The sequence below is a fragment of the Bidens hawaiensis genome, unplaced genomic scaffold (genome assembly GCF_021521415.1).
Source record: "Bidens hawaiensis isolate Kalapana, Puna unplaced genomic scaffold, B.hawaiensis_p1.1 tig00028273_1, whole genome shotgun sequence".
In the NCBI taxonomy this organism is placed as follows: Eukaryota; Viridiplantae; Streptophyta; class Magnoliopsida; order Asterales; family Asteraceae; genus Bidens; species Bidens hawaiensis.
In genome coordinates this window covers 116,730-141,520 of record NW_027494609.1, presented here as the reverse complement: position 1 = coordinate 141,520, position 24,791 = coordinate 116,730, and the positions used below count along the sequence as shown (strand labels likewise).

The following is a 24,791-nucleotide window of genomic DNA, read 5'->3' as shown; positions in this document are numbered from 1 at the left end:
ATGTACGGTTCTTAAGGGATACAATTTGACCCTAATCAACCGACTTTATCGAGAAAGATTACTTGTTTTAGGTCAAGAGGTTAATAGCGAGATCTCAAATCAACTTATTGGTCTTATGATATATCTCAGTATCGAGGATGATACCCAAGAGCTGTATTTATTTATAAACTCTCCTAGCGGATGGGTAATACCGGGAGTGGCTCTTTATGATACTATGCAATTTGTGCAACCAGATGTACATACAATATGCATGGGATCCGCCGCCTCAATGGGATCTTTTATCTTGGTCGGAGGAGAAATTACCAAACGTCTAGCATTCCCTCACACTTGGCGCCAATGAGGCTTTTTATTTATTTGAGAGAAAAAAGAAGACTATGTCTTCGCCATATGAAATATGAATATTAAGTAATAATAGCATGGCATTTTAAATTCGATATAAAAAAAATTTTGTTTTCATAAGATTAGCTTATGTATCGAGAGAGTAATATAATAAAAACGTATTTCCTATTTTCTTATTTTGGAAAACATACTCATATGGACTTACTTATACCAACTTGATCACATACAATCACAAATTAATATCAACATATCCACATAACATCACTCATACAAATTGATTTACATAACAAAATATAACATATTATACAATTCATTACCACAAGTCTCATGGATATCAAAGCAAAATCACATAACCATAGGCGGGTCTAGCATACAATGAGGGATCTCCTAAGATACCACTCAACTTTGTTTTATGTGTTCGGACGCGCTGCTTGTGGTGCGCATATATAATGTATACATGTGTGAACCCTTGGGTGGGCTAAAGTGAATTGCACTAATTTTAACGTTAAAATAGTGTTAAAAGTGATGGAAGTTTAATTAAACATCATGTGGTAGCGTTGATAGACGAAAGACAAGGGTACATACACTAATCGGTCGATATCCCTATGGTTGAGTGCTATGTGCCTTATGTCCAAGGCTTAAAAGAGTCTCACCGGAAGCAACCTCTCTATCCCTATGAGTATAGGTAAGGCACTAAGATTATCTGCATCTTACTCTCCTCAGACCCTACCATAGTTTTATTATTGATGGGATTTACTAAGTACAATGATAATGATGATGATTTGTAGCACTCCAAAAGTTATCAACCTACCAGTCGACTGCTCTGAGTCAGCAAGCCAACTCGAACCAATAAAAAGTACTAAGAGTCAGCATGCCAACTTGAACCAATAAAAAGTACTACATCTAGCCTGTGTTCATCATCTAGTCTTCACGCATCCTAAGTTATTGATTCTAAAGTCACTCATCACATAATTAGACAATTAAGGTATCTTTAGGGAACTAGAGACGAACCAGTTGATGGGCACTGGTTTCGAATCAAGAGGCCTTTTCCGATCTTCTAACCATCACGCAGGCCAGTTTTATAAAAATAGAATCTAAAAAGTTTCTAGTAATGTATCAAACGACGAAAATACAAAGTGTAGACAAATACAGTAACAACAAAGTATTACGTTGACCATATGACAGACACGACAACTTAAAACAACCAAGAACATTGAAAGATCGGATTTTTTCCAGAAACTTCACCAAATCAGAGCTACTATTCATCCACCTTCTCACCTTCTTCGACTTCTTCAGATGTATCTTTTGATGTGGTGGCAGCCGCCATCACCTCCGCAGGTGGCGGGTGGTCAAACTTGCATGTGGCGCCATACTTGCAAGCCCCCGTCTTCATGTAGTATGGACAGTTTACAGCACCCTGTCCAAATCAAGAAGTTAACAAAGTGCATCACAAAAACCTTAAATATGTGGCGTGTTCTTTGTTGATTTGGGCAACTATAAGATGGTTATTTTTTTATAACATGCGTACCTCTCTCCTTGGAAGACCAGCAAGAGTGAGTTTGACATTTGATAGTTGACCGTCTTTCGCTAACAAGGCATGCGCTGTCCTGTCAAGGGGGTGATGAAATCTGCATCTCTCACCAAACAGGCACTCCCCATTTTTCATATAGTACTATAACACCAAGTAGAATACAAAAAAAATAGCATATTTAGAAACATATATATATATATATATATAAATGAAAACAATAAAATATAAGAGACAAAGGGCTCAATTTAAAAAATAATTCACTTTTTGAATGTGTTTCGGCTGTGTAAAATTGAAATAATCCTTTGTTGAGCGTAAGAATTATGATTATTTAAAAACTATATATAGACATATGACCAAAACAGATATTGTTGGCAAACAGCACATGTGAAAAAGTAGGTTAAAAAGTCCTCGGTGTTAAAAGAGAGGCATATAGTAAACTTCTTTTGCCATTAAATAATCAGTCCAATATATACCCCAATACTGAAAAACAGATTGTGGGTGCATGTATATGAATATGCAAGGAGATGTTCATAACAAAATACTAAACAGCCTAGATCATTTAACTTTTTCTCCCAATGGTTCATATTTTAAAAAGCGCTTACTTCTTACCTACAAATGTCTATGTTATGTCTACACATGATTTGCACATGTGTAGGTTCTATAACAAAAAAAAAAAATTTATATTTTTTTTTAAATATTGAAAAAATATGAATAAACATTGCATTTCAACCAGTTTTTTATATTTTACTTTTTTGAGATTGAAAAAAATTAATAATATATGTGTATATAGATATATGAAATAAAAACATATAATCAAATAAATACGCACGTCACATTCCGTCTGACCAGGTCGCTGAGGGTAAATAGCCGAGGGCAAACCAAGCTGCAACAAGCAAAATACAAACCATCAATCAGTGAACAAAAAAATCAACAAAAGTACATAACAAAAATAGAAGTACTAATGATACAACAATAATTAGACCTCAAAGATCTCCCTTCACCCAACACAAAAACCATGTTTGAAAAGCACAAAATAGATTAAACTGTTCAATCTAATATACACTTAGAAAAATATTTACTTTACCATTGTTTGACCAGCAGTTTGCAGAACAGCAGAAGCAGGGTTGACCAGAACGCCAGGAGTAAAAGCACCAATTGGATCCCCTGCTGCATGAAACATTACGTGGAAAAAAAAAATTCATAGTAAGAGTCAGTAAACTGATCAACAAGAACAAAAGCATAATAATAATAATAATAATAATAACAATAACAACAATAATAATAACAATAATAATTATTATTATTATTATCCTCAAGACCTACCATATCTCTCTGGATGATTATAGCGACATGTGGCACCATACTTGCAACTGAACCATAAAAAGGCAAGAAAATTACAGAAAGTAAGTTTATCATTATTGTTTATTTCATAAGTAACTTAAATGAGCAAACTCAATGTTACAAACCTGCCAGTTTTCAGGTAAAACGGACAATCCGCTTCTCCCTGTTTCAGCAATAGATAAATAACGATGACAAGACAAACCGATTAGCCATGTAAACTAACCAAACGTTCGCGAACTGTTAGCCGAGAAGTTCACTTATTTAATAAATGAAAGAACATGAAAAAAAACGTTTTGTTCATTTAGTTAACCGAACAAACACGAACACATGTCTCATTCGCTCATTTATGTTCGTTAGTTTATGTTTGTTTAAGTCCACTTATTTGTGTATTCACTTACACTTTTAAGCAAATTAGAATTCAGTCTAATTAAATGAAAAAAAAATCTCATGTGTTACATTTTAGTCAGATTTTTATCTTTTAGGCCCAACAGATGTTTACATTTACTTCTAATTGGTGTTGCTCAATTATTTCTGTTCATCTATGCTCAACTATGTTTGTCTGTTTGTTTGTTTACATTTGCAAACCGTCCGTTCATACTATTAACGAACGAACATAAACAAACATGAACACAGTCAATTTCTTAACGGACATACACAAACAAGAAAACCCGTTCGTTTAATTGTTTGTGCTTGGCCATTGTTCAGTTATAGTTACAATTAAACAAATGAACACGAACATGCCTTATTCATGCTCATTTGGTTAAAACAATAAAACTACGCAAATGTATTACCAGTCTAATTGGAAGGCCTTTAGAGTTTTGCACCAAAGAAGGGGTATACGGGAGCATTGAAGTTGTCACTCCACCCGTGACTGTTTCCGTCTGTCCACCATTACCATTTGCCACTTCAGCATTTGGTATGTGGATGTCTTTTGGGTGATGAAATTTGCAAGTTAAACCAAATTTACATTTTCCAGTCTTCATGTAAAACTGGTTACATGAAACATTTTAAACACGTTAATTGCAGATAGAAATAAAAAGATTTATATTAGTGAATGTGCAGCATTCATACCACACATTGGGGCTCAGATGGTCTTTCTGGCAATTCTAAACCCTCGTTTTCTGAAGCAGGCTGTAAATGTATATGTATGAATGTATCAACAAACCAGTTATTTATTTGACTAAAAAGCAAATCAAATTGATATCCATAAAATCATAAGACAGTTAAGCTTACCATAGAAGCAACTTTATCTTTTGGATGGTTGAATCTGCACTTGGAACCGAACTTGCATGTTGCAGTCTTTAAGAAAAACTGCATTAAATAACAACTAAGGCATTCTTTCACATTTCACAGTTAATTATTAAATTATGTTTGTAAGTCAATTTAAAAAGTAGGTTTTAGTTCAGCATACCGGGCAATCTGACGCTTCGGGTCTCTCTGGAAGCTCTTCAGTTGGAGGACCAATTTGAACCTGCCATTAAAAGATGTATATCATACATTCACACTAATGAGAAAAATATAAAAACCATAAATATACCACATGGCATATTGATATGAGCATGAGAATTTGAGAATATAAACAAAGCAGTGCCAAATACAAGTAAACGGCTGTCTTTCAATTAACAATACGTACTCTAAACAAATACAGCATGTCAAAACTGTAAAGTTAAAGTCAAAAACAGGTGGTTGTTTACATAGCTAATCAGCCCCTTACATGCCAAGTAAGCACTTACTAAGTGCATGAGGATGATAAGAAATGAAAAGGGCACACACAATCGATGTTAAAAAAACTACAGTGAATGTGAGAGATATATTCTGCTATGATATAAAAAATGAATATGAAAAGATTGCAAATCTTAGTAGACTAGTAGTGTGAATAAGATAAGTTTATAATCAACGGATGAGAGTAACAATAAGAGAATATCCTATATGCTCTATGCGGAGACAATAACATGCACATAGTCAAAATATATACTAACAATTATGAAATATACTATTGCTAAAACTAATATACTGGTATTATAAGATTCAATAATAACGACAATAAAAGTAATAATATCAAAAGGTAAATTGTCCAGATTGCCCTTTCTTCACTGATATTATGAAAATAACATCAACAGCAAAAATAGTAATCTTAAGTTTGAAAATAAATATTTTTCAAATAGAACCCTATATCTCTCCTTAATAAGCAAGCTTGAGAAACAGAAGGTTGACATAAAATCAAAGAACAAAATAGAATAAACCTGATAAATACATCATCTTGATAAACTTCTTTCTATATATAAAACCCTAAGTTTTCCAGTAAAAATACTAGAAATTATGTGCACAAGTATAAGATAGAACACAATGAAACAGGCTTAAGTATGAGAGCATAAAGTAGTTGACTAAAAAAGTAAGTTGTAAAAGAAGTATTAATGTTTGTACTCTGTAATAATCAGATGTAACTAGATATACATATACATATACATATATAACTATATATAGACATATGTATGGATGTGCGTGTGTATATAAGAGCTGAACCAATATAGAAATAAGTTGTAACTGGAAAATAGTATTTGTAAATATAGTGATAAAATATAGCTAGAAAACAAAAATAAAGAGTCACCTCTTTCCAATCAGGTATTCCACCCTCAGGGACCCACAAAGGATGGTCAAACTTGCAGGTATCTCCAAACTTACAAGTTCTTGTAAGCATATAATGAGCACAGTCCTTCTCTCCAGGCCTCTGCGGGTAAACAGGCAAACTGCTCTGAAATCTAGGGCGCTTGTGGTCAGAATACCAAGCTTCACCTTGCCCAATTGTATTATGGGACCCGAGAAACGACTGATGATATAATGCTACGATAGATAGTATATAAAAAAAGTTATTAAAAGTAAGTATATATGCTATTAATAAATTAAATCTTCATATACATAAAGATTAACATATAATTATAACATATGAATTATATTATCAAAAGAATCAACATGTCATGTCATGTCACTGCAAAGTAGTTTTAACAAAATAAGTAAATCAAAGTAGTAAGATTAAATAGAAATTAGAGCAGTATTAAGTCAACTATAAGAGAAAAAACAAAACTCATACTTAGTAGTTTGTTAATTTAATAAATAGAGATGCTTGTGTAAGAATCAATTTCACTGCAACCTTTTCAAGAGTACAATAGTTTAGCTCTTTCACTAACTACATAGAAACTGATCATAATTTAGACTTCACCTTTAAAAACAATTAGAGTTGTAGAAAATAATCGTTTCAATAAAAGTAACCTTACACACGCAAATGACACACTATACACACAGTCACACACACAAAATATGTGTGTCGGTTTCTTTCTAGACACTTTTGAACTTTTGTAATAATTGTGTGTGCATATATATATATATACACACACACACATATAAAGGGTGTGTACTTATAAATTTTTAGGAAAGCAAGAAAATTACTTAGAAGAAATGAAAAGAATGTATAAAAAGCTTTGTGTCTTAAAGAGAAAGAAAGGATCCGGATGTAACATACAGGTGATCTCTCCAAACATTCCCCCCAAACTGGTATTCAAATAAAAAGAAAAAAAAGTCCTTCAAATTGTTTTAATGACCAGACTACCCACAATAAAACTAATCAAATTCAGATAATAAGAGCATAGTTGTAAAACAAACAACTTTGGCACTTTCTTTCCCTTTCATTTCAACTAGGAAACATAAAAGATTAACAAACTACACAAAAACAGAAAAAAAATAAAAAACATAAACATTTCCACGTGAATGCGTATAAGCATATTATGTTTTCACTATACGATTTAACCTGAAATACATGTTGAACATCTTCTAAAAACAATATCCAAATGTCTTTCAATGAAAACAATGACGAGTATATATACATACATTCATACATGATTACATATAAAGACAGATGTTTAAGTTTGAATGAGAAAATATAAGTAGATAAAACGTTTAACAAATTCGACCAACCATTGTAAGGATGCACATGCACTTGATCCAGAATTCGAAAAAAATTGAGAATACAATGGTAACTTTATAAAACTGTATGCTACTAATTTGATTTTTTTAAAATCACTCTAAACCCCTATGATAGCACAACTGCACAAACTAATATGATTATTAATCCTAAACCTACCTCTCATCTGAGCTCTGCTCCATATACATGACCATAAGTTAATATAATTATCTATCTATCTATGAGTTTATAATTGTAGAAATATTCAAAAATCGTAATACGTAAAATAAATTCACCCACACTTTCACTTATCCCACATGAACCATATAAGAGTAAAAAGAGTAAATTAAAAAAAATACACTTATAGATCTATACGCCATTATGACACACTCAAAAGAGAGAACATAATATCATGTTAGCCACTAAAAGGTCACAGTATATAACAAAAAACCTCTCATCTTACCACTGTTGTAAAAGTCGTAATTAGGCGCCGATAGAATCGAAAATCGAAGGGCTACCAATTCGATTTCACCTAATCGGCCCCTAAAACTGGTGCCAGTAAAAACCAGTCAAAATTGGCCAAATTTCAATCAAATTTCGTCAAAACCGTTTATAAGTATTTCAAAATTTATATTTATTTTGAAAAAATATACTTACTTTTAAAAATTATATATTTAGGTAAAAATGGTCATAATTGGCAAAAACAAAAAAAAGTCAAATTTCAGTCAAAATCTTTGAAGTATTTGATAAAGTATACTTATTTTGAAAAAAGAAAAATTATATATAAAATTTTGTGTGTGTGTGTATAATTTGAAAAACTACACATAAAATTCCAATCCGACTAATCCCTATCACTCGCTAATCTGTATCCCATCGCACAACTAGCACCTAGTGAGTTCTATAACACCGCATCTCACATCTACCAATTTATCATCCTCCAACCAAAACCTAAACCAACAATAACAATTTTCCATAACTTACACACAAACAATGCATAACTAATATCTTCATACCTTACACAAAAGATATAATTTTTGAAACTAGAAGCAACAGTAGTGATTTCATACAAGTTACACACAAGTAAACAGTTAAACACAACAAACCCTAACCCTAAGTACAATCATACATATAACACGATATATACAATGTGTATATATATATATATATATTAAAAAATTATAAAGTGCATACCTTCAGAAGACGAACGCTTATAAGCGCCGTAGTCATTATCTGCATCAACACCAGGAGGTCCAGGCCACGTTGTGGAGCCTCTGGATTTATAGCCGGACGGTGAGTTGGAATACCTAGACGACGAGTCGTACTTACCAGATCCGTACCCGTAGGATCCGTAGAGGTGATTCGACATTGAAGATGATGATTCAAGGATGAAGAAACAAACCCTAGATTGATAGATATGATAATAATAACAATATTAATAATATTGGTTGGTTATATAGTTAAGTAGTGGTGGTGGATAGTGGAATGTGTTGTTAATATATGGTCCCTCTTGTTTTACTTTGTTTACATATGTTTGGAACTTTCAGGGCATTCTCAATGTCGGTGCAAACGAGCCGAACTAAGCCGAACCCGATCTTGATCAGGCTCGAGCTCAGCTCATTTAGCTTACACAAAGCTCGAGCTCGGCTTGTGAATAACTTTTCAAGCTCGGCTTGTAAATTCTATATATGTTTTTTTTATTTTATATTTTTTTCAATTAGAATAATATATAACATGATATATATTATTTAGTTATTTTGTTAATTTATCAATTATTATAATTATAAATATATATATATATATATATATATATAGAAAACGGTTCAAAAAAAACAATTATATATATATAATAAAAATTATACAAATGACATACTTGTTCAAGCTCACGAATCAACTCAAGCTCAATAAGTGAAACTCGGGCTTAGGTCGTTTATTAAACGAGCTTACTTTAGGCCAGAATTCGAGCTCATTTGAGCTCGGCTCGATCGAGCTTTTTCATGAGTCTATCTCGAGTAGTTCTAGAATAGCTCGGCTTGTTTGCATCCCAATTTCTCATCCCTTCTCGTAATTAAATCCAAAATTACAATAAAAATCATTATATAATTATATGGGGCGATTATTAGCTTTTCAAATATATGAAAAAATCATTGCAGTTTCTCTCTCATGTACTCACACCACCATAAAACACTCTCTACATTATAAAAACCTCACTCACAAAAAAGAATGGTAGAATGTGGATGCTCATATTCAAAGCATAAATAAAACACAAAAACTGAGCTTTTTTCGAATTTTATTGTATAAAATACTTATTTATTTGAGTTTGGAATTGAAATTAATGAGTTTTTTATATAATAAATGTAGTATTATTACGTTAGTGAATCATATTATTGTTATGTACTAAGAGCTACCAACAATATTCCATTGCATCTCATATCTCATGATAGTTAGTGAAGTAATGTAATAATGAACTTAAATTGGGTGTGTCTAGTGACAAACCAGCCTAATCGAAGATGATAATTAACTGAAATATAACTCTTGAAGTCTTGAGCTATGCAGTCGATATCGCCGATAATTATCGGTCCTTGACGATATATAAATCAAAATATCGGTTCAGAATATTGGTACCGATAATATTGACGATATTGACCGATATTGGACTAATATTTGATCGATATATCACTGATATTCACAATATTAGTGTTTTAAGTTTTAATTATCAACTTTTAGTGTTCAATGTTAGTGCTTTAAGTCTTAATCATTTATTACTTGCTAAGATTGTTAGTGTTATGCAATTTGCAAAAGGTTAATTATTAATGGTATGAGACTATACTGAATTATCAGTGTTAGATTGTTATATATATGAACTAGGTTAGTAACCCGTGTAATACACGGGCTGAAAAAATAATAATTTGATTCTAACGAATTAATCTAAAGATGTATTATAAAGTCAAATAAATTACAAATTACAGGAAAAATATTACATGACAAAGTTATCATAAATCTCTAAAAGTTTCTAAAATGGCATTTTGAGACTCGTATGGGTATTGATGTCTCCCGTTACCACTCCGTTCCTTTAGGCTACCTTCTCTGTTTTGCAAATATATCTTCCACACAGATTATTTCCAAAGAAGTATCATACATGTTGATCAATCCAGTCTCGCTTCTTTATGTTTTCATATGATTCTTAGATACATCATTTAAGTTTCTTTTTCTTTAGTGACTTTTCTTAGCAACATTAGGCAATCTGTTGAAACAAAAAGATAAAAAAGGAAGGGTGAAAATAATTAAATATAATAAGTATAAAAACATGATATGTTAAAACTTAAATCAGAGATCATAATATGCACTTGATACCCGAGTTGATTTCTCTTTTCATTAGGCATGAACCAATATGCATCTAGCACCTGCAAATCATCATATATAATAAGAATCTTTAACTTTAATATAAATAATGTCAAATATCGCCTTCTACATATCATGCATAACCCTTTTTCATAATGACGCATATATCGTATATGTAAAAACAAACAACATTAAAGAGTTAAAAGTGGTGAGTATACCTTTAAATCAAGCTCACATAGATTGGCATGAAGAGCTAACTGAAACAACAGGCTCGCTTGTCGACATGGGCCGTGTTGAAAACGAAGCTGCCATGAATGACGGATAATCATTTATCACAATACAATTTTATCAAACACCCTATTATTTGTTTAACCGCACATCCAATTACCTCTTTTAGTATAAACTTTGAAGATAATGAGAAACGCGCTTGAATATAGTTGACCAATATACCCTTAATGTTATACTTTCAATTTTGACTTTCCCAATATTCCAATACGATCCAACACCAATTTTGACTCGAAAATAGTCAAAGTTGACTTGATATAATATGCATTCAAAAGATGCAAAAATGAAACTTGACTTGATATAATATAGCATTAGAAAACAATGAGACTGTTGACATTATAAAAGAGTGATTTCATGAAACAGAAAGTTTACCACGAAAGTCCCCACATGTGTTGCGGTAGTTGGTGCATTGTCCTTATTGTAAATAACTACAAATCATAAGAGCTGAATTAGGAACCTAATAAAAATAGTAAAGGATATAAATCTCATAAATTTGTGTATTATGTAAAATATTATGAGAAATGTATAGAATCTTACCATTGGTATTGTTACTCTGTGAACTTGTAAGTTGATATTTACTTTATCAAAAGAAGCGTGCCTCTTAGAATCTGATGCAGACTGTATAAACGTGTTCAATCACCTGTAATATAAATAGAAATATAAAGCATTATATTTTATCATGGCAATATTTTAAAAGTTACATAACAAAGTTATAGATATATTTAGGTACTCATTCCCTAAAATTAATTGATAACTGAAAAACCCAGCCCAGAGCGGCCTCTAATCCAAACTTGTGTTAAGGCATCCGTAGTGGAGCAGCCAAGCATTGAAAGTTTTCTGATGTGTATTTCTACAAAACCTTATATATCATAAAAAGAACAGAAAGTACTCATTCCTTAAAAAAAATCAATAGTTTAATCATGAAAAATTTGCAGTTTTAAAACATATTTAGAAATACACAGATAAATGGCAGCAAAGGTTATATGCTTTTAATATTAGGAATAAAAATCTTTCATATGGAGTATACATTAAGTTTTTAATGACCTTATATTAGAACCCAAATTACAGAAAAATGATTATGTTAGTAAGCAAAAACTAAAAATCATGTGTAACAACATACTTATCGGGAAGTTATCTGAAAGTATGACTAACAATCTCATCGTGGCAATTCATCGAGCAACTGTGCAGATCATGACAAACCTTTTTTAGAGCAAACACATATGTCATATCTTACAATCACATGATTATACAAAGTGGCATATTTTTATTTAGTACATATGTGAATAAATACTTTTATAGCACAACTTATTCAAAATCTAATTTATTAAATAATGTATCATTTTTTAAAACATAAGCTAAATCATCCAGTTTTCAAATAAACTTGTCAAAAGAAGCTAAATCTAACATACCCAAAAACAATAAACATAATGTCATCAAACCCCCAAAATTAAAAACATTCTAATGATAATTAGGGTTCATAATGCCATCAATAAAAAATAGATACCTAAAATTTACAAAAAAATGTAAAGCGCGAATTAATTCAATGATATATCTAGCTTTCATAATCAAAATATCCTATCTGAATTGATATATTAATGTTTATACATAACACCTTTTTGAAATCAATTTTTAGGGTTAATAGAGATAGAACGTGCCGTATAAACCGAGAAATCATGATTGGATGAATAGAGATTGGAATTGTTTATCGTCATTGATGAATACGAACGAAACCATTCTCTGCGATGAACCGATCGAATGGAATTGTAGGATAGGTTTATTGTACATGAACCCTAATAAGAACTATTGGTGATATGTATTTTATTTTATAATAATTATTAATAATAAACCTTAAATAAATGATGGGCCGGAAAATAATAATTTAGGTGATTGTGGAAGGGACCCATATTGCTTTCGTTTATTATATAGGTTAGATTTTACATGATATTAAAATTACCGATATCTCATATATCGGTCCTTGACCGATATCTGATATTTTTCCGCATTAACTGCTTAGATCATGAGTACCTAAGATTGAAAGTTAGTCTTGAGTGGCTATCAATAACTAGCTGTAAATTTGTATTAGAGAAGTTACTTCAACAATTGTTTGATTAAAGCAAGTTGATTGTAAATTAGTATGGCTAACAGTTCACCTACTGAGACTTTAAAAAAAGTGAAACTATAAAAGTTATATCCTTTTATTTTAAAACATATCGAGCGGTTTTGATATAAAGAATAAGGTATTGAACAATTAATGATGGATTAGGGAGAGGAAGAAATGCTCGTGGCTAGAGGTGCAGAAAAAAACTGTATTCGAAACCGGTTTTTTTTATACCCGGGTATTCTATACCTGAAACCGGAACCGACCCTACCCTACCCGTAGGGTATAGATAGGGTATGCATTTTGAGGTCAATATCCGTACCCGAAACCGTACCCAATTTATACCCGTATATTCCCGGACCCGGTCATACCCTATACCTGGTTATACCCGATACCAATTTTCTAATACCCGAAATAATACATGAGTTTTTATAGTATATTTTTAAATTTAATTCACAGCTTTTATGTTTAAGTTTTTGTAAAATGCATATTACTAAGTAAATAATTTGTAATTAAGTGGATTTATGGTTTTTGTAATATAGTTTAATTATTTTTATACATTAATAGGCAAATTTAAATTTTAAACAAATAAAAAATGTATAAAAAAACTACAAATTCAAAACCGGGTATTAATACCCGGTCGTACCCGGACAAATACCCGGTTCCAATACCCGAATCTGATCATACCCTACCCGAGACATAGGGTTGAGTTTTTCTCCTCAATACCCTACCCGATTTCTCTCAATACCCGATTTTCCAATGCCCGATCATACCCGAAACCGGTCTATACCCTAACTCGAGTATTAGAAAACCCCGATTTGTGCATATCTATTCGTGGCAAGCCACTCTTACATGAGACAAGACTTGGTGGAGGATGTATTTATTTTTTATTTACTTTTATAAGAACGGTTATTGTGAAATAATACTATCATCATAAGCGTCACAAATGATTGCATTTAACAACTCATTGCAATGTACATATGATTATCTTTTTTTATCTAAAAGACATATGTAGTTAACAATAACATAGTTTTCGTTAACTTTTATTAAAATAAATTACATTTAGAATTAAAATATAATATCGTAAGGTTAATGCATAATGCCATTTTCCAAATTTGAAAGTATCTAAATTCATTCATAATTAATGTGTTTTTTAACGATCAAAGCTTGAATGAGACTAGCATATATAAGGATCGATATAATACACCAAACAAACCAAATATAAGGATCGAGAAACAAATCATTGCATCAATGTGACCATACTTAACATAAATTTTTAACGATCTGATAAGATAAAGTTTCAAAGAGTTGGCTATATTATCATGTTCACAATCAAGAGATTGATTTGCTAAATCTATTTCTCACCATAAATACCCGGACTTTTTTCTCATGTGATCTAAGAGAGAGCTTGAATCAATTTTTTTCTTTTTAATTTGTAAGGTTGTTTGTCTTTAGAAAATTATAAAACATACATTACTTATATAGAAAACATATAAAGAGGCATAAGCTTGCACTTATAATATTCAACCCAGTTTGCAACAAACACTACATGCTACTAAATGTGTACATGACGCAACCGAAAACTCTTTATTTTCATCGGGCACTTCTCTAATTACGCCGCAAGCCCATTGTATTTAAAGAAATCATGTATGGGAACCCGAAATGAAAGCCTAAAATGAATGATTGGTGTGTGTTGAAAAGTGCATTCGAGCACTTTAGAAACATCAGGGCAATCAATTCGGGTACTTTAGAAACACTATGACAATCAATTCAGATACTTTTGGGCTCATTCAAGTAAAAAATAAGGTTTTTTTGGATGACGGGGTTTGGTCGCAACCGTTCAAAATAACCGAATTGAAAATAACCAAAACCCCAGTCGAACCATTAACCGACTAACTCGTTTGAAAATCAAAACTCACGGTTCAGTTTCGGTTTGAGTTTCGGTTATAATCTAACGATAAAACCCAACCACAGTAGATTCAGTTGAAAGTCAATATCATCACACACATGAGTAATCAGTAGCTCAATTGAACCCTAGAATCCAAGTGTTCATGCATCTGATTCATTCAGGTAAATCATCATAACTCCATTGTGTTTACATCGGTTTAATCGCCTTCAATTGACAGCTAAACTTGTTGCTGATTAACGTGAACTCATACGTTCACTTAGGGTTTATGATCGATCGCATCGGTAATGGAGTTTAAACCGCGTGATTACAGAGCTGCAGAAGAAGCCTATTCACTCACTCGAGTTTCAGTATCTTCACATCCTCTATGTCCGCCTTCAGTTTCATCAAACACGCAGGTTTAGTGATCGTTCCTTCGTTAACCGATTGTTAGGTTATGTTGTTATTGTTATATATTTTAGTGTAATTGAATTGACCTGTTGACCAATGCGTATCATAATATTCATCAAACAGGTCAGGAGGTGCGGAGTGTAACCTTGTTTGAGTTTATCATGATCTTACGGCCGAAAACACTAAGCAATGAGGTCGAGCAAATACGTGGTCTATATAGGGTGCATTTTATTAGGACCGTCTCTAGGGACAGCGAAATGAAACTAGGATTTTAGGCCTCGAATTTCCATAACAAAATTAATAATTATACATGTGTAATATGGGATTTAACTTAATGAGTGTGATTTGAGCTGTGTTTAAATTGAAATAGGTCTGTGAAGGTGTGAGGAATTGCATTGCTTATCTATCTGCAAAAAATGATGAAAACATCTTGATTTATTATTTTTTTTGGAGTGAAAGCAAGATAAATTTTTTTACAAGGTCTTGTTTTTAAACATCGGTTTAGGCCACCAAAGTGATTGAGCCGGCCCTGCATTTTTGAAATGGAAACTGCCAAATGCAGTTTTTTAACCCTTATACTTCACATATGTCATAATGGTTGAACTTAGTGGTTCTAAAAATTCACATAGAACATATATGAAATTCTTGTCACTTCTAAGTTATATTCAATTTAATATTTTGGACGAAGCACCAAATTAATTCAATCTGAAAGTGTATCACGACTCTTCAGATTATCCAGGCGTTAGTTCTCATGAATCATCAACGGTTATTGATCAAAACCTAATAAGTTTGGTGTTAATTTCTAGGTTATTGATTTTATTGTTTTTTTTTTAAATTGAATATTATGATCACATTGTCTATGATCTATACTGAAAGGCACTTTAAATGAAGATTATTTAAAAATAGATAATAATTGACTTAGATTATTACAATAAGTATTATATTGATGTTTCACAGGGCTAAGTTTAATCATATGGCATGACAGGATAATGTGAGCGTCGAATTCTTTGACCCGTTAAGGGGTCTATCAACAGAAATACCTGAAACTGTTGCAGATACAGTTGTTGCCGAAAAACATCCTGCTAGTCAAACAACCTCTCATCTATCAACAAAGGAATGGTCTTCTTTTAATAAGTTATTAATGCAGAGATTTCATGTGCCTAAAATGATTACAGTTTCTGCTGTAAGCCTCTTTAAAATTTAAACAATATTGTATAAATAAAACATACGATGCCCTATAAGTAGCGCTTAACCTGGATCTTTTCTGATTACAGTTGTCAAGCAAAACTATAAGAGGCAAGAAGGGTATGGTTTGTTAATAATTTTCATATTTCTGCTTCTATCTTTCTACCTGTTGATTAATTTAAAAATGAATTTTCTTTATTTTTTTTTAATAGCAGTCGGAGAACTACCAGCAAATTCACAATCAGATGAACTGAATGATTCTGAAAAGTTGTCTGAAAAAGGGTTCAAGGCTGTAAGTCAGCAGGAGTATATCAAACAACTGCATGAACTTAAAGATGAGATCACGCATTCTTGGCGTTCTGGTGATCGTGTAACATCTTTAAAGTTGTCAATTAAGGTTTTTCCTCTGTGTTACCTTTATTTAATATGATTTTGTAATGTACAAATTAAAAGTTTGTCACCCTGCAGGTTGCTAGGCTTCTGATGGACACATGTGTGGCACAATTTTATCCAACTTTATTTGTTCTAGCTACTGATATAATGGACATGTTAGGTGATATGGTATGGGAGCGAATTAGGGAGAAAGCTGAGTTTGTAGATGACGGGACCAAGATTTGCACTTTATCAGGTTTTTATTTCCTCTGCAGTCACAGAATTATGAAATTATTTCACCACCAATGTGTATGATGTTATTGAATTTAACAAAGATATACATGACAATTCGCAGATGACTTTAAAGCAAATAATATATGCATTGAAGCCAAAGAGACATGCAATAACTGGTTCAGAAAAATTGCTTCCATTCACGAGCTTCTTCCACGCATGTGAATCCCTTATTCTTATCTTTCATTCGGTACATTATAATATTATATATGCGTAACAATTAAACTTAGTGAAATTGCTAATTTGTCATTTTTCTTTAGCTATCTTGAGCTTGCTATATTGCCATGCTGGCGGTTCCTGCGTGATGATGTCACGAATGACCTCATGCGTCTGGTTATGATGATAAGAGGAATTGCAGATCCATTGGCATCAGCTTACTGTCGCTTCTTTTTGATTCATCGCGCCCAAAAACTTCCCCAACGCGATACAGGTATATGTTTTTTTGATGTTTTAACGTGAAGCATATAAATATTTATTGGTCTATACATATAATTTAACGTGTTTTTGACTATTATGTAGGGCATCTAGTAACTTGCATAAGTGATCAAAAAATTATACTGAAGCAAATTGTATCTACAAAAGTAACCAAGTATGGGAACTTTTTGGGAGATCACAAGTTGCTTATTAGCTTGATGGAACCAACAATTGCGTATACTATGAGATGCATTTTTAAGGATCCAAACAAGGTTAGATAATGCTGACTTTATGACTATATATTCATTGCTTTCAATTTAACTGTTTAATAAACAGTATTACTGATATTCACAGGTTGCTGATATGATTGTGAGACTTGAATTAGGGAAAAGCCCATTAAAGTTAAATGGGAAAGCTCCTTTGATATCAATAATCCTGCATTATTTACTCAAGGAGCTTCCAATTGAAGTAGTTTGTTCTAATGCTTTAGAAATTCTTCACCTTGTTGACTGCAGTAGTGATTTTTCGTTTGACCAGGTATTTTGTAGAAGAAATTACTTTTATTAAATTTACTTTATGCATTATCAAGCTGTTAAAGCTGTTATCTGTGCAGTGTTTAAATTACAAGATGCTTGGATTGAAGCTTTGTGAGGGAATAGATCAACTGAACATGGTTGATGCAGTAATCGATGAAGTAATTCAGGTACTTTTGAAACGTCAAGGAATGTCGGTTTGCTATATCTAATAATATTTTTAGTCATCAAATGAAATGAACTCTTCCACTTAATTCTAAAGTTTCATTTCAGGCTGCTAACAAAAGGAAGATTCTTGATGAGTACTTGAAGATCTTGGATGCCTATATGGATATTATTCTTTATTATAAGATGGTACATTTTATGAACTATGATTTAATTAGAGTTATTTGGCACTAAAGTCAGGTTATATGTTTTCAGTTAGTTTCTGCAGTTGATGTTGTATTGTTTGCCCACAAACTTATGCACTTTGTCTAAATTTTTCAGGATCAATCTCTAAGTTCTATTCTAAGTGAAATATATGAAAGATCGTGCAATGAAGTGGTTACTGAAGATGAAATGGCTAGCCTGCAATCAATCATTGTTAAGCTGGTCACACATTTTGATGACATGAAATATGTTTTTGATCTGGTAAGCTAAACAAGAAACAGAAACATAATATGTTCAAATTTCAAAATGTTCAAATAACTATTAATCTGATAATAGTTATTTTTTCTTACTACAGGATTATTTTGTTGACATATTAGATGTCATGCATGGGAGTTCAAGAAGCGTTGTATGTATGCACATCCTCACTAATGCCACAAGGTACTGTTTTCTGTTACAATATGAAAACAATTACAAGTTGTAGCTCGGGAAATATTGGAAAAACTGTTAATTTATTTGGTTCTTTTGGCATTTATAATTGAGCAGAAAGGATCGCATTGATGATCTGACCACTGTAAAACTGCTTTTTGATGTTGCTCAGTCTCTGCATGATAATGCAGACTTTTCAAACATGAGACAGGATGATAATCAACAAGCAGAGCGTTTGGTTGCTCGTTTTGTTGATAAGGTAATTTGCCTTCTGGTCTAATTAAGGCTTATTATGTATGTTTATAAGTTTATTTTTATTCCATGATATTTGCTTCATCAAAACATTCAATGTGTATAGTTTGTAATGTTGACTGTCCATTATTGTTAGGTTGACCATGGTATGGATTTGGATCGCCATTTGACTTTCTTGGTTGAGTGTCGTGGAGCTTTCAGTAGCATGAATGATCTGAAGGTATACAGTGTTTATTTGTAGTTGCTATGTCAATTTTTTTAAATTAACAAATGCATTAACTTTAATTGCTGACTATTTGACTCAATTTGCAGGAGATTCTTGTTCATTCAAGCAATCTTTTAGCTACCAGAGCTTTGAAAGAGAAAAAGGATAATCTCAATTTTATAAAATCTTGCATCACTTTTAATGAAGTTACAATACCATCTATCCCATCTTATTCCAGGCAGTTAATCTTATATCTTGAAACCGCAGAGGTAAGCATTTGCAATATTTGACCTGTTAACAACAACCGATCACGAGCATTTCTATTAATATTATTATTATAATTCATTTTAATCTTCAGATTTGTTTGTTTGGAGGCTTGATTTCTCATTCAGATGGACTTCTAGATTCTGCAGTCTGCTGCTTACAAAATGTTTATTTTGTAGATGGTCAGTTATGCCAGATACATTAGTGTTTTAGTTTTGTTTTTGTAATCGTATTTGACTCATATTACTTTATTGAAAAGATGCATCGTCTTATATCTCTTGGGCCTGTAGGTTTGAAGAAATCCAATGAAGATGCTGATAGTATTGTTTCATTAACTAGAAAGCTGTGCAGCTTCATGCTCATGGTTCCAGGTTATTACATACAGTTATCATTGTGTTTCAACTTTATAAAATAATAAACAATTTGAATCTTTTTTAGTTAACTTATGTTTAGTTTTCTTGTTAAAGGTAATTCGGAACAAGGAGCTATGTATATCCCAAAGAGCATATTATCATTGCTTGATTCACAATCATGGTTAGGATTCCATCTTTCAAATCTTAAATTGATAATGGAAACAGATATATATATTTATACTTGTTTCATGATTTATGACAATTTTGTAGGGTTACACCAAAACTAAGGATAAGGGTGTTATGTTCTCTTCTTTCATTATCTGCTACATTTGCTCAAAATGAGCTCCCATATCATGCAATTCACGAAGAGGTAATTCTGAAATCCTGTTTACATCTTTTAGAATTCAATGTACCGTAACGTGTCAAAACAAGATAATTTCAAAATTTTAAGTTTTTATGAGCTTGCGAGTCAAATGTGACCAAAATTATATAAATCTAATAATAATGTAACTTTTTGAATAAAACGATTTTGAGAGTTTTAATACTTTAGAATTACATTTTAGGTGATTTTCAACTCATTTGACCCGTTCAATCCATTTGACCAGTTTCCTTTTAACTTTTTAAGAAATTTCTGAAATGAGATGAGGGTTGATTATTTATTTTCAGGTTATTGCCAATGATCGTTTATTTCTTGGTGATGCAACATATTCTCAAGAACTTGGGTCGTTATCTAGGGTTATTCTTCAAAACATGGTTGATACTATTGCACAAGAATCTTCACAGGTGATCAAGTAAAAATTAGCACGCATTTACCGAATTTTTAACATGTTTATCGTGATACTAATAATCCTGCTCAGGTTACACGAGGAAAACTGGCACTTGAAGCTTGCAACTGCATCGCCTCGTTTTTGAAAGTAAGTTTTTTATAAAAAATTTTATCATTTGGTACAAATAAAATAACGAACAATTTAACAACTATTAATTCAACTTTGATTTTCTGTTTGTTCAGGTGAATCTTGAGATATCGTCTGTATGCTCTAAGTTGATGGAAACAGCTGTATCGTGTCTTGGAGGTGATGACAAATATTTGCAGTCAACTACTGATTTTGTGCATAAACAGTCTCCAATATCTGTTGGGGGAGAATGATTGAGATCAAACACAAAATGGACCATTTTATTTGTAGTATTTTTGTTGTGAAGTTTTTATGTTAGGATTTGTGAAACAAGATATTTACTATATAGATGTACTTTTTTACACAAATTATAATCATTATAAATTTAAGCTCGTTAAATTCTTATAGATTCTTTTAATTATAAATTCAAGTTTTTAAACTTGAGCTTGGCTTGGTCTAGATGGGTTATATATATAGCTCGAGCTTCACCTACATCAGTTTTTGTCTTCCGTTTTCCCCTTTTAAATACGATTTCAACACGATACAATTTATCACAATTTAAGTTTTGTTACAACATGAATACTAAGTGATTCAACACAATAATATTCACTGTTGTGATTCATACTCCACTTTCTGATCACATTATACTCCCAAAAATTGATTGACCTAATGACCTGTGTAACATTTTCAATCCAGATACACCAAATACTAAAGAAACTTGACAACTCATAAATCAAAATTAGACCGTCAGATCAAATTTAACTATATCACATAAACGATTAACATTTAGATGCTCCATTTTCATCACATAATAAGAATACGATAAAATAATAAAAAGACATCGTCACTAGAAATTAAAATTCACATAATATAATTGCAAATTGTCGATTACGAGTTGAGACCACAACTACCTATAGCTGTTCCCTACTACTTTCCATCATTTGAAATCGTTGCATCGCATCTTCGACCGAAACTTGTTGGAATAACTCTCTTTCTATGTAACAAATGCAAGAATCGTTCTTGTATCCATCACTCGTCCTGTAATTACATAGATCCGCCTTCACATCGTTCATTGAAGAAAAACATCTTTCAACACTTGACGTTGCAACCGGTAAAACTAATGATAACTTTATTAAACGATAGACCAATGGATAATCAATGTGTTTTCTTGTTTCCACCATCATTTTGGCAAGATCAGTTACCCCGTTCAAGTTGGCAAATCGCTCATCTTCTTTCAAATCAGTAATGTAATGGCCGAGTTCATACATAAGCTTGTCTATTTCATCAAAATTGAAATCATACGGATACATCTCGGCCAACTTTAACAAGTTTAGTTTATTAAAGGCACTAAAACTACAAGACGGGCTCAAAGAACTCATATACGTAAGCAAGTTAGTGGTTACCTCATTAAAGCGGTTTTCAAGCTCTTTGATTTGCATATCGAGAACCGTGTTGAAATTATTAACCACATAATGGTCACGGTTGGTGATGCCGGTTTTCCTTCTTCGACACATCGGGTCAACATACTCGGCTTTCATATCAACCACTTCAATATCATATTTGTCACAAAATGATGTCACATCTTTCAAAAGCAAGTCAAAACCTTCAAGACGATAACTTTTTAAGTCTTCTTTAGTCGATTTAACTAGCTCAATTGCATTCATAATATCTTGATCTTTTCTTTGAAGTGCTTCACACAATGCAGAAGTAACACACAAGATGTGCTTCATCAAATGTAAATAAAATACAAAACTAAAAGTTTTCATGTATATATGAAGACCGATTGCTTGACTTTTGTCCGCACTAATCTCTCTTGAAGTTTCTATATATTCAAGCACGTCAATAACAGTAGGATATAAAGCAAGCAAACGAAGAATTGTTTTTTCGTGAGAACTCTGTGTATATCCGGCTCTTGCAAGTGACAGTTTTTGATTCGTTTCACTTTCGGTTTCAACTTCCAGCTGCGGATTCAACCCCAATCTTTCTCTTTGACATTCTATTATTGAATCTATTTGTTGGCAAGATGCACCAACAACATTTACTAAATCTGATACTTCTTTAAAAAATTTATAAATTTCATGATGTTTGGTTGCAAGGGCCACAACGACAAGTTGAAGTTGGTGAGCAAAACAACGAACATAATATGCTGAAGAATGTTCTTTCAAAATCAAAGCTTTCAAATCATTAAACTCGTCGAACATGCTGCTTGCCCTGCCATATACTTGACCTCTAACCCTACCAAAACTCAAATTGTGGCAAGCAAATAATTCATCAATTGCATATTCAAGAGATAACGCGCTTGTTTCCATAACTTCCACAAGACCAATAAACCGTTCCTTCACAAATCCTAATTTATCAACATACCTCAAAACCACGGCCACTTGTTCCTTTTCAGAAATATCTCTCGATTTATCAATTAAAATGGAAAAGACATCATCGCCAAGCTCTTCAAATATCTTCTTTAATACTTCTTCCGCAAAACAATTACAAATTTCCTTTTGGAATGGTAGAGCCGTCATTTGGTTATTCCCGGGATCACTACTTAATACAACCTCACTAATTTCTTCATTTAATTCTCCAAACAATTCTAAAAACTCTATAAAATGTCCTCTATAGAGAGACGTTTCAGACTCATCATCACCAAAAAAATCTATCGCACCATTCAACAACGCTTTAGCAAGTCTAATCGAAGCATTTAATCGGACTCCTCATTGTCTTTTCGGTATATCAGTTCCTTCATCAACAACCACATCTATATATCGAGCTTGCTTAACTAAATCTTCCCCTTTTTCACGCGCTTTGTTATGAAAACTATTACATTTACCAACATGACCACCAAACTTCTCCCGAGCCTTCTGCCAACACTGTACCCCTTCACTCACAAACGCTTCACTTTGTCCACTCTCCTTAAACAAGTAACAATACAAGCAATACGCTTTATCAGCCTCGACACTATATTCCAACCAGTTTCCAAATTCACCGGCATACCAATCAGGATTAAAACGTCTTAACTTACCGCTATAATTTGTTTGTGGAAAATCATGCTCGGTTGGCTGACACGGACCTCTAAGTAGATACGCGAGTCTAATTCCATCCTTTTGAGTTGGGTGGTAAGATGAAATCGGTTTCCGTTCGGAAGGGTCCCGGGGAAGGTCATCCAAATCTATTTTCGACGGTTTACTACTTGACGATAATGATGATCCAACGTTTGATGGTTCGCTTTGAAAATATCTCTTAATATTCATTATACCTATAAATTATTTTCAAGTTTTAACAAATTAACATTTAGTTCAAGTTAACAACTTAATAATTTAAAAGGTAAAACAGTAATTAATTAAGTGATACAATGAGTGAAACCTGGTAAAGTGAACGGTGGTCGGCTGGCGGTGGTGAGGACTGGCGGCGCCGCGGCGGTGGCCGGAGCGGACGATGGTTCGATGGGGCGGCTGTATTGTTACAGTTTTGATGTTTGTAACTTTCAAAAACAAACCCTAATTATTAAACAAGTAAAAGTAATGTTTTAAGGACACGTGAATTACTCGAGATCGTCTCATGAAAAAACTTTATTGAACAGAGCTTAAACAAGTACAAGCTTTATTTATCGAGTTCAAGTTTGTTTGTGAGCCTAAACTAGTCTGTTATTTTTATGATATTATATCTACACACACAATTTGTAATTTATAAATGTATAAAAGTTAATTACTAGATAGTAAACAAGCCGAGATCGATATTGTGTTAGTTAAACGAGTCGAGATGGGGTTCGGATAAAGCTCATTTGCACCCTAAGCACTACAACACTTGTTCAATTTTAAATGTATTTTATTAAAGGGTTCACTCTAGTTTTTGTATATACTGTTCTGCTAAATATTTTGAAACTCGGAGGTTCTGGTAAACCTTTTCCGGATATTATAGTTCGGCCTTGATAATTTACTATATTAATTTTTTTATTTATTATCTTACTATATTTTCTTTAGAGTAACCTCTACTTAACATTTATCATAAGTTATTCTTACTGAATTTGAAGATTTGGGATTAATGCCACAAACTCTT

At 32.4% G+C, this 24,791-nt stretch overlaps 4 protein-coding genes across 5 annotated transcripts; 1 reads left to right on the top strand and 3 right to left on the bottom strand.

The window, feature by feature from the left end:
- Positions 1-1,446: 1,446 nt before the first annotated feature.
- Positions 1,447-8,619, bottom strand: LOC143576712 (zinc finger CCCH domain-containing protein 37-like). The gene is made up of 12 exons (XM_077060746.1): positions 8,358-8,619; positions 5,820-6,052; positions 4,623-4,682; positions 4,445-4,522; positions 4,283-4,342; positions 4,003-4,200; positions 3,337-3,374; positions 3,194-3,240; positions 2,955-3,037; positions 2,700-2,753; positions 1,868-2,011; positions 1,447-1,756 (listed from the first exon to the last, which is right to left on the bottom strand). The coding sequence occupies exons 1-12, from the start codon at positions 8,530-8,532 to the stop codon at positions 1,598-1,600; spliced, it is 1,329 nt and encodes a 442-aa protein (XP_076916861.1). The 5' UTR covers positions 8,533-8,619; the 3' UTR covers positions 1,447-1,597.
- A 6,289-nt stretch (positions 8,620-14,908) lies between these two features.
- LOC143576701 (uncharacterized) lies at positions 14,909-21,051 on the top strand. 2 transcript variants are annotated; one of them, XM_077060736.1, is made up of 24 exons: positions 14,909-14,958; positions 15,058-15,192; positions 16,170-16,367; positions 16,459-16,489; positions 16,582-16,766; positions 16,838-16,997; positions 17,097-17,193; positions 17,293-17,462; positions 17,552-17,718; positions 17,801-17,983; positions 18,060-18,149; positions 18,253-18,333; positions 18,466-18,609; positions 18,704-18,786; positions 18,892-19,033; positions 19,163-19,246; positions 19,339-19,500; positions 19,590-19,677; positions 19,786-19,866; positions 19,963-20,029; positions 20,119-20,218; positions 20,515-20,631; positions 20,706-20,762; positions 20,858-21,051. In XM_077060736.1, exons 2-24 carry the CDS (start codon positions 15,082-15,084, stop codon positions 20,993-20,995), a joined length of 2,736 nt encoding a protein of 911 aa, XP_076916851.1. In that variant the 5' UTR covers positions 14,909-14,958; positions 15,058-15,081; the 3' UTR covers positions 20,996-21,051. The 2 variants fall into 2 exon arrangements, with proteins under 2 accessions (XP_076916851.1, XP_076916852.1); XM_077060737.1 differs by lacking the exon at positions 14,909-14,958 and having other exon boundaries at positions 14,981-15,192; positions 16,585-16,766.
- A 601-nt stretch (positions 21,052-21,652) lies between these two features.
- LOC143576711 (uncharacterized) lies at positions 21,653-24,205 on the bottom strand. The gene is made up of 2 exons (XM_077060745.1): positions 24,099-24,205; positions 21,653-23,991 (listed from the first exon to the last, which is right to left on the bottom strand). The coding sequence occupies exon 2, from the start codon at positions 23,258-23,260 to the stop codon at positions 21,653-21,655; it is 1,608 nt and encodes a 535-aa protein (XP_076916860.1). The 5' UTR covers positions 23,261-23,991; positions 24,099-24,205.
- LOC143576710 (uncharacterized) lies at positions 23,450-23,986 on the bottom strand. The gene has a single exon (XM_077060744.1). The coding sequence runs from the start codon at positions 23,984-23,986 to the stop codon at positions 23,450-23,452; it is 537 nt and encodes a 178-aa protein (XP_076916859.1).
- Positions 24,206-24,791: the final 586 nt, after the last annotated feature.

Excerpts from the sequence above, each read along its gene's own strand:
- LOC143576711 (XM_077060745.1), bottom strand. The coding sequence starts at position 23,260 with ATGACGGCTCTACCATTCCAAAAGGAAATTTGTAATTGTTTTGCGGAA.
- LOC143576701 (XM_077060736.1), top strand. The coding sequence starts at position 15,082 with ATGGAGTTTAAACCGCGTGATTACAGAGCTGCAGAAGAAGCCTATTCA. Across the intron at positions 16,490-16,581 it reads AACTATAAGAGGCAAGAAGG|CAGTCGGAGAACTACCAGCA; the intron begins GTATGGTTTGTT and ends TTTTTTTAATAG. Across the intron at positions 19,867-19,962 it reads CTTCATGCTCATGGTTCCAG|GTAATTCGGAACAAGGAGCT; the intron begins GTTATTACATAC and ends TTCTTGTTAAAG.
- LOC143576710 (XM_077060744.1), bottom strand. The coding sequence starts at position 23,986 with ATGAATATTAAGAGATATTTTCAAAGCGAACCATCAAACGTTGGATCA.
- LOC143576712 (XM_077060746.1), bottom strand. The coding sequence starts at position 8,532 with ATGTCGAATCACCTCTACGGATCCTACGGGTACGGATCTGGTAAGTAC. Across the intron at positions 6,053-8,357 it reads TAAGCGTTCGTCTTCTGAAG|CATTATATCATCAGTCGTTT; the intron begins GTATGCACTTTA and ends TATCTATCGTAG. Across the intron at positions 2,754-2,954 it reads AAACTGCTGGTCAAACAATG|CTTGGTTTGCCCTCGGCTAT; the intron begins GTAAAGTAAATA and ends TGCTTGTTGCAG.